At 51.5% G+C, this 9,329-nt stretch overlaps 1 protein-coding gene across 1 annotated transcript; it reads right to left on the reverse strand.

Annotated features, from left to right (window-relative positions):
• Positions 1-1,120: 1,120 nt before the first annotated feature.
• Positions 1,121-8,180, reverse strand: LOC105700447. Its single transcript, XM_012426279.1, has 8 exons — positions 5,297-8,180; positions 4,903-5,223; positions 4,572-4,720; positions 3,783-4,017; positions 3,032-3,402; positions 1,958-2,449; positions 1,637-1,894; positions 1,121-1,585 (listed from the first exon to the last, which is right to left on the reverse strand). The coding sequence occupies exons 1-8, from the start codon at positions 8,178-8,180 to the stop codon at positions 1,121-1,123; spliced, it is 5,175 nt and encodes a 1,724-aa protein (XP_012281702.1).
• Positions 8,181-9,329: the final 1,149 nt, after the last annotated feature.

Here is a 9,329-nt window from a genome sequence, read left to right on the forward strand (position 1 = left end):
ATCCGTATTCCTCCATAAAATCCGTCGCCAGAGATAAAGAGCGAGTTCCACTCGCGATATCTTCGATATTAAAATAAATATCCAAGGAGAGAATGACCAGAGTGGGGAGGAATTTTTCGGGGCTGCTTTGCAATCCGCAAAATGCATCCCCTCTCGGTGAATGCCTCGTAATTTCCGGCGATTTTTCTCCGATTGCCTTTGCCAGAATCCCGGCGCAGAATCGGCCGGAAATCTTGGAGGAATCGACGTTTTCCGAGCGTAGAACGGAGCTTCCGCCGTTTCTCCGCACGGAGCGAATCGCGGATTCCGCGGGATGCTCCCTCGGGAGATATCCCCTTTCCCCTCGGAAGCGCAGCTCAAAGTCCCTCTTTCCATGTCTGTTAAGCTGGCACGACCACTTTAGCACGATTAAATGTAATAACGGGGAAAATTTTGCGCTTTTTTGGGGCTAATTTCTTCCCTAAAAATTGTATTATCATCTTAATTTGACGATCATTTGATTATTATCCCTCGAGATATTAATGAATCTCTATTTTGGAATCATGGGTTGAGGATGTTTTTAGCGTTCGTTAAGAGTTCTCCCGAGTCTTATTTTTGGGTCCCTTTCTATTTCCACGGATCCCCCTTTTCTTAATAGGGGAGGCCTCGAGGGGTAGGTTGACGTCGCGAGCATAAGAATGTAATAGCCGTCTGGCTCGCACACCGTTTCCACCCTCGTGATTTTCGCGTGTTCGAGGGTTGAATTCCGAGACGAAAAGTGGCGGCGAGGGTGCGCGGCTGGCGAAGGGGTTGCGCGCCACATCTCGTCGTAAAGGGGTGGTGGCCATGGGGTGCCATATGCCCCGTACATTACGGAAACTCGTAAAAGGACGCCGCCTGCGTTTTTTCGCCCCCCCCCTGCCCCCCACTTTCCCTGTCTGTCTCAATTTCTCCTTTCGTAATTTCACTGCCGATTTATTTCAACGTCAGCCACCCCGGAGTAGCGATCCGAAGGAGTCATTAATTTCACCCCAGCGCGACGTAGCTTGCCGAAGGGTACCCCCACGACCCCGAGGAAACCTCCTTCAGGATTCGTCTTTCCCAATTTTTTATTCCTTTATCCCTTTTCCTCCAGGAATAGTCACATCGAAGGGGACGTCAATGACTCTCGGGATGGTTCTTCGAGGGAATCGACTGCAACCTCTTCGAGTAAAGAACGAGGTTGTCCCCGGGTCTCCTCCTTCTTCGTGTTCCCCAGCCTCAGTGCTTCCTCGAGGCAGTCCTTCACCCAGAGGAAGCAGGATCCGGCGATGTTCTCGAAATACGGGATATTGGTGCCCTCCCTCAGGCACTCCTTGTACCACTCGACCTCGGCCTTCTTCAGGGTCCGCTTCTGGATGTGTCTGGAGATCCTGGAGATCCTGACGAGGCTCCAGTTGGATTCCGGGGCTCGGTTTTCGGAAAGCCCGGAAAGGTAGATCTCCTGGTCCAGGGTTCTTCTCCGCCCCAGGGACACGTCTCTGAGCCAAATTTTTAACCTCTCCTCCCGATGGTTCAGGCTGCCCTCCGGGAAGTAGGATCGATACCCCTCGAAAGCGTTCATGAACTGCGACCATCAGTTTCCATCCTTTGGGGTTGTCGATCATGGAGAGCTTACCTTACTCCAGTAGGACCCCAAGGCGGTCTGCAAAGCCACCACGGCGTCTTCGTCCCTGCCCTTTATCCTTTGAAGGATCCTCACTATCAGCACTTCTGGCACCCCAGAGTCCTGGCAGCTCGATAATGGCTCGTCCCACGTGTTTGGATTTATCCCGTTTCCGGTCCTTCCAAACGGGAATAACCAATTATAGGGAACATTGTAAGTGCTGCGCAGGATGTCCGTCCTGGTGTGGTTGGTCGGCCTGACTTGTGGAACCTGAAGAAATTCGACTTAAAAAATTCCTCCTGGTTCTAATTAATTTCCAAAAAATTGTCCCACCTTGTAATCTTGTAACCAGAACTGGGAACGCGTCTTCGGCGTCATGGAGACCATGGTCATCAGGTACCTAAGCCCAAGTCTTCCTGGTACGGGGTAGTACACCACGCTAGAGCGTTCTCCATGAACCGCAGCCATTTCCTCGCTAATGGCGTCAGATCGATGCATGTACTCATAGGCAGAAAGGTCCCTCTTCATGGCGAAGACCCTGAACCTGCTCCTGAGAGGGAACCCCAATGGGGTGCATTTTTTAGGGCAGGTGGGATCCTGGAATTCTGAACCGTCTTCAGGGTCCCACATCGAACAACTTCCAGGGACGCTCCGATGACTCGTGGTGCCATCCGAATGGACCTTGAAGACGTTACCGAGCACGTCCGATGTGTGAACCAGGTCTACGGCGTTTTCCTTTTCCAAGGACATCTTGCAAACCGTGTCGGAAGTCCCGCCACACTCTTTGCAGACCTCCATGTAGAACTGGAGGTAGTCGTCCCTGAGCTGAAGAGCGGAAAGGGGGGTCTCGTGAATGGTCAAAATAATTCCCCGGGGTCGTCCTCGTCGTTTACACCCTCCGGTTTACATGGGACCAGTTTCGCAAGCCCTGGTACCGCCTGGTTCCACCTTGGTACCGCCTGGTTCTCGTAAACCGGAGAACGGTTTGCAAGCTTATCACGAAGTATATTTACGCGTGGCGTCACACACAGGTCGGACACCTCCCCTTGCCGGGGGGCTCAAAGGCGACATCGAGGAAATTTCCCTAACATAACCCCGGGACCAGTGAAATTGCTGGGGCCACGGGAAATGAACCCTGAAGTGCCCGTTTCTGGGGAAGATTCCCCTCGTTCGGGACACGCTGAATGCGGCACCGGGTTCGCCTAAATTCACTTCCGGATGCGCTACAAGTTGATAGGTCAACATCGAACTGCGACCCCTGGGTCACGTCCACTTTCGACCTCCCCATTGGGGTTGTCTCTAATTGTATTCGTCCAAGTTTTGGATGTCAAGGTATTTCCAGAAATTTAAGGCGATGCGATAATAAGCCCTCCGAGGCTTCAATTAGTTTTTACAATTTATTCTTACCTTGAGCTTCACTTTCGGTGTCACGAGGACATCCAGCAGGGCCTTCCTCGAAAAATTGACCTCGACCTCGCCGGGCATCTTCAGGGTGCAGTCGATCTTGGACTGATCAAACCCGACGCTGGCATAATTCCTGTGTTCCATGAGACTCTTCATCTTGATCGAGACGAAGCTCTCGTACTTCATCAGCCACTTTCTGCGGATGTCCCCACCCCTCTTCAGGGGGTGGCAGAAGAGAAATCCGCCATCTTCGGACATATCGTCGGAAGGGAAATTAGGGCTGTTCTCGAAGTACATCTCCCACTCTTCGTCGGTCCAATCGCAGATTACGGGCGTCTTCTCGACGATGAATCCGGTGGTAATTCTGGTCCCGTCTATTGTGGGGATCGGAAAGGCATCCACGATTCTTCAGGGGCGGTTCTCCACTTCCCTGCACCCCTCCTCGACGGGATGGAGAACGGGAGGCAGACGGAAATAATGTATTATAACCGAGGCAGCCGAGCCTCAAGTACACTCGGGGAATTGCGCGAAGTCTTTGAAAATTGAGGAATATTCATTTCCTATTTTCCTCCCCAGTTTCCTACTCCCAAGGAAACTTGGGGATGAAAGTTGGAAGTGGTATCCGAAGCATGGCGCATCGCGAATGCTGAAGTGGCCGGCATGGAAAGCGATGCGGAAAGCGGGAGAAATATATCCACGGATAGGAGGGAATTTTGTTAACAATTTTTCCAAAATTTACTCAATCCTTCCTCACCTGGGAATGAGACCGCTAGGTCACCTTTCGAGGTCAGCAACATATCCGTGCCGTCTGCTCGTCTTATGAACTTCTCGTCCACTTCAAGGTCTGAAGCTTGTCTCACGAGAAGCTCATCTTCTTCGCCGATCAGGTGATCCTCGAAGACCTCATAGTATCTGCCATCGCTTTCCAAAACGGAGTAACGAGTAATCTTTACTGGTGACACGTACTCGAATGACTTCTTCCGAACCTCCTAAAGAATGATAATCTCAGAGAAATATCCTAAACATTTTTATGACGCCATTAATAATTATATTGACCATGAGGTGCATCGATTCTCTGAACGATTGAAAATAGCGTAAGAAAAATATATGTGTGAGAAAATGTATATATTTAAGGACTCGTGGGCGTTATTAATTTTTATCCCTGGATTTGAACGATCGATCAAGAGGCAGGATTTTTCGGCTCTTTTGAAAGTCGAAACCGAGTCCTGGGGGAGGTTAGAAAAGGAATTATTAAACTGCATCCTCTCGTCAGATGCTCGAGTGACGTATAGTGCACCATGATACCAGCCACACAATGGCTGCCTTTCCCATCGCATGTATCATCGTAGGGGAACAGCCGCAACACATAAATCATGTGGCGGATCCAGAAACGAAAGGCAAACTGTTCCCAACGGGTTAGCAACGGGTTTCGTGATATTGCCTCTCGGAGACCGGAAGAGCGCCTCCTATTTTCGCATCTCCGGGGCATTTCCAAAAATGGCCGAAAAGTTGTCCTAGGAGAGCCCTCGAGGGAAGTCCTTACCGTGGCGATATCCTCGGACAATCCTGATCTATCATGATCGTCCTCGGAGTGGTCACTATCTCCGGTTTTAAACTGCGATCTCCTCCTCGTTTTCCCGGTCAGAGAAGTCCTCCAGGACTTCCTGCCATTTCGGGCCCTTTCCCTGGAAACTTCAATTACCTTATTTCAGAGAGTCTACTCTCCGGTCGCTAGAAAATCTCCCAGACTACCTTAATTGAGATTGCATTTCGATTTCCAAGTTTTAAAAAATTCCCCCGTTATTGGGGGAAATTTCTTAAATCTTGGAAATTGAAGTTCCTATTATTGGGGAATTTTTCAAAGGGTGAAGTACCATCGGACGGGTCTTCTGGTTTGGGGGAATGATGAGGAGCATCGAAACCCTTGCATCTGACGATTGTCCCATCGGGTCGGTATATCGTCACTGTGTCGTCGTCCAGGAAGGATAGAACGGTCCCGTTCCTCAGGAATTTTCTGTAGCATTCCTGAAGGATTCCACGACATTCCGGACCCTTGCTGATGTAGGACTGCTGGATCAGGAAAGGATTCTCGGGACCATCACCGATGATGGGTTCGATGACGAGTCCAGAAGGCCAGGATGCTCGGAATTCATAGATCAGCTCTGTCCAACGGTCTTCAGGGTCGCTCCTCCTGTCTGAAATTGGGTTTATCGGGTCCTAAAAAAATTGCTCCGAATTTTAGAAAAGCTCATTGATTACGTAGATTACGTTTGGACCTCGGTACTTTGTTGAAAGCCAGGACGATGCCGTCTTTGGTCATCAGATGGAAAGGGTTGTCTTCTGAACGCAAGTCCCCGATGGTGTGGTGCAAGTAGAGGGTGCATCCTGATAGCGTAACCCTCAGGTGCAGTTTAGGCTTCTCGTATAACCACTCTTCAAGGTCCACCTCGACCCGAGTGCCATCTACGGAGAAAAACGTGTCGTTTCTGTTCACCACTTGGACCCGATGATTGCCAAGATCGTACCCCACGAATTCGTGGGGCTCTTCATCTTTGGCGCATCGAGGTGTAAGGTCTTCTCGAAGAGGCAGAAAGGAGGTGTCGAGGAGGTCCTTGAATCTCTTATTCCTTGAAGAGTCGACCTTGGTCTTCACTTTCAAAGCCGACTCCTTCGACTTCCCCTTTTCCGGCCCCACTTCCGGAGTTCGGCTCTTCAGCTGATCCCTCGCAACTTCGCTCTTCAGCTTCTTGCCATCTTGCGCCTTGAGCGAATTGGGCAAGATGAAGTCCTCGTCCGTGAACTTCAGTTTTCTCCCCGTCTCTTCGTCTTCGTCCTCGCTCTTCAGGGTCTCCTTCAATTTCTGGAGGATCTCCAGGTCGTGGGTGGTTTCTTCCGACCTCACCCAGTCGACCTCTTCATCCAATACGTACTCGCAGAAATCCCGAAGGCAAACTGGAGTCCGAATTTTTGCGATCACTTCCCTCCTGGACATCCCTTCGGCATCGTACTCATTCTTGAAGCACAGGAGAATCGTGTCGGTGGGTTCCAGGTACTCGTACTTCAGGATCTGGAAATCCTGCATGCAGTCGAAAACTGCCTGGAGGAACACTTCAGGGCTAAGAAGCTGGCCATCGTCGAATTCTCTGAGAGGTGGACTTTCCCGTCTCTTAATGGTTCCAGCTTCTTTAAGGAAGCCCGGCTTCAGCATCTCCCTAGGGTCCATCAGGGCCACCAAAGAAGGGCACTCGAAAGTGTCCCTTATACTCTCCCTGTACCGGATTTGGGTGTCACTTCCAAACCCCTTGATCCCATTGTCATCTGACATCGACTTCTCGTCCTCCAAAATCAAGGACGAAAACGACTTCACCTTCCTCTCCCTTCCTGTCTTCAGCATCTTCACATATGGGAACGAAACTTTGTACTCCAATTCCTCCCCTTCCTTCAGGTTCTGCCGAAGTCTCTCCCCATGGACCATTTTATCAAAGATCAAAAAATTAATATAATGCCTAACTCCTGCCTCGTTGATGCGCGTCCTGAAGCAGTGTGCCAGTCTGTCGATGTGAAACGCGTACTTCTCCAGGTTCTCTTCTGACAGCTCCTCAAACTGTTCCCATAAATTGAAAATCCAAATATTCTTCATGGTGTTCAGGATTCCGTTTGATAGGGAAGATTTTGAGCTCGGCTCGCGTGGGTCGTCTTCAAGGTGGAGGTGGTAGGTGTTCGCGTCTAAATAGTGGCCGTGAAGAACCAGCCTAGGATCTTCGATGCTCGAATCTGACTGGTCTTCAGGGGACAATCCGTACTTCAGGTTTAGCTGCTTGATCCTGTCTGCGATCCTTGATCCAGGACCTGAAAGTAGATCATCCAGCGAAGTTCCAACCTCACTCCGTCGAATCGGAGATTTTTGAAGTACTTCTTCAAAGTCTTCGCGATTTTTTTCATGGTCAGGAATGAAACAAGGCACGTCAGTTTCGACCTGAGCCAACAGAGCGTGCAGGACCAATGGTATCAGAACACATTCTGACGGAATGGAATCCATGATGGTCGTGTAACGTTTCATGCCGATCGAAGACTGCTCTTCAAGTTTCTCCTGCAACTTCATGCTTCTCAAGTACTTGATGTGCTGCCGATGTACGTCGTACAGGTCATAGACGAGAAATGACAGCCTGTCGTACAGGTCTCTTCTGGTCCTGTCGTACTGCTCGTGGTCCAAGGACTTCGGGATTTCTGGGGGGCAGAAGGTCCTACACATCAAGCCACCCAAGTCCTGCCTGACGGAGGCGCTCTTAAGGCTCTCCTCAAACCCCGTCCAGAACCTGTACAGATCATCCTTCCTGGTCTCCTGGTCCCGGAAGATCATCATCTTCCTCCTGTTGGAGACCGGCACCACTCTATGGACTTCAACATCCGACGGAGGCTGGACCTTCTCTCCAGGTCGCTCTATTTTGAGCAAGCAAGTCAACGGAACTCCAGCTTTGACCAGCTGCAGAGGCAGCTCAGGGTCATGGAAACCCGACAGGATGACGAAGACCCTTGGTCCCTCCGGCGGGGCGTCGTCCACGAACACCTGGTCCCTCCACTCTTCTCCTCGTCTCCTCAGCTGTGTGTTGGCTTTCGGCTTGGTGGAGTGGTCCGATGTTGGGTTCTTCTGCTTCTCCAACACCCCAGCCGAGGCAGGGTCGGTCGTTGCGGTCTTCATCAGCTGCAGCTCGCGGTCCAGGTCGTGGTCGATCTCCATCTGTCTTCTGGACCTGGTCACATCGTCGACTTTGACTCGGTACACCAGGAACTTGATCACCCTGGCCAGCAGCCAGGTGGGCAGTCCCTCCACGTTCTCGGACAGAACCTTCGCCGCCTGGTGACAGACACCTTGAAGAGGTGGACATTTGTTCGGGTCGCCCTTTGATAGGGTCCTCAGGGCGCTCATCAACTTCTGGTAGCTCAACGCGTGGATGGATTTTCTTGGCCCTTCCTCTGCTGTCTCGTTTATCATGGACAACAAACGGGAATGATCTGGCAGGGTCTCCACGATCATCACCACCATGCACCACCAGTGATCGTCGTTGATCTCCAAGGATTCCAATGCCGATCGCCAGGAACCCGCTTCGGGGGTTCTGGACTTCCCTGAGCTGGAGCTCAGGTTTGCTGGCATTTCTAGAACGAGAACCTAACTTTGGAGAACCGATCAGCTGATCGCCTGACGTTCTGACTTTCTTTTCTTTTCCAGGACCTTCACGACCTAACTTGTGCCCTCCCAAAGTTCCTATTTCCACGGTTCCCGGTTCGGTGGGTGTATCGAAGGAAATTTCTAAATGCACGTCAGGGAACGCGCTTTAACCCAGTTTGGCCTCACTTTGCCGAGCACGTGACCTTTGCACCCTCTCGTCGGGGCTGTCCTTTAAGAGGAACCCTTTAGCTCTGCCGTATTAACTGGGCTACTTGGGAAGCGGAAAACAGAGCTGGGAAGGGAGTCAGGAGACACAAGTCCAAAGGGACGAAGGGCGTGAAAGACTCCTTGGCAGGATCCGAGTTGGAGCTCCGCCGAAATGAAAACTCGCCGGGGGGTGGAGGTCGACGATGAGACGGGAGGATCTCATCGGTCTCGGGAGAGCTTTCGCGAGCAAAACGAGCTTTCGTCAACAAGACAGGCTGCGACGGTTTCCACCCCCTCGTTTCTCGGCGTCCTGCTCGCCGTCTTCAGGTTCGTCCTCGAGGTCGGTCCGTGTTTTCCCTGAGCCGAGCTTTCGCCGCCCACCCCCTTCGCTCTGGAGCCTGATAAAACTCCACCCGATGAAATCCCCGCTGATAAAATCGAGATCACGAAGCCGGGCCTTCCTAGATCTCTAACTGCCGTTTTGATCGTCGAAATTCGATCGGTAGGAATTCTTCTTTCCCAGGACCTGTTTATTATTTCCGCGTAACAACCCCTACGTGTTTGGCCCGCCACCCCGTAAATCTGGAGCGAGCCGTTGGAACTTCTTGCAGAGCCGGAGGAAGAATAGCCGTCGCCTCCACCCTTGTTTGCGAGAGTCGGCCGCGACGTCTTTGACGCGATCGAAAGTCGCTCCATTTGTGCTTTCACCGGGATGAGCTTTCGTAGTCTGCCGGGAAGTTCGACCCTCCTCGGAAAAGTTGGGGGGTGGCCTTTTGCCGAGCGTTCGCGAGCGATTATCGCGAGCTCCGGACGAGACCCACCCCCTGGTCGAACCAGGGGTTCCTCTCATCCCCTGATTTTTTTTTACCTTCGTTCGGATCCCCTCTTCCCATCCCCCTTTTTTTCCATCGAGCTTTACACGAGTGA

Source organism: Orussus abietinus, unplaced genomic scaffold (genome assembly GCF_000612105.2).
Source record: "Orussus abietinus isolate OABI.00-Male unplaced genomic scaffold, Oabi_2.0 scaffold2, whole genome shotgun sequence".
Taxonomy (NCBI): domain Eukaryota; kingdom Metazoa; phylum Arthropoda; class Insecta; order Hymenoptera; family Orussidae; genus Orussus; species Orussus abietinus.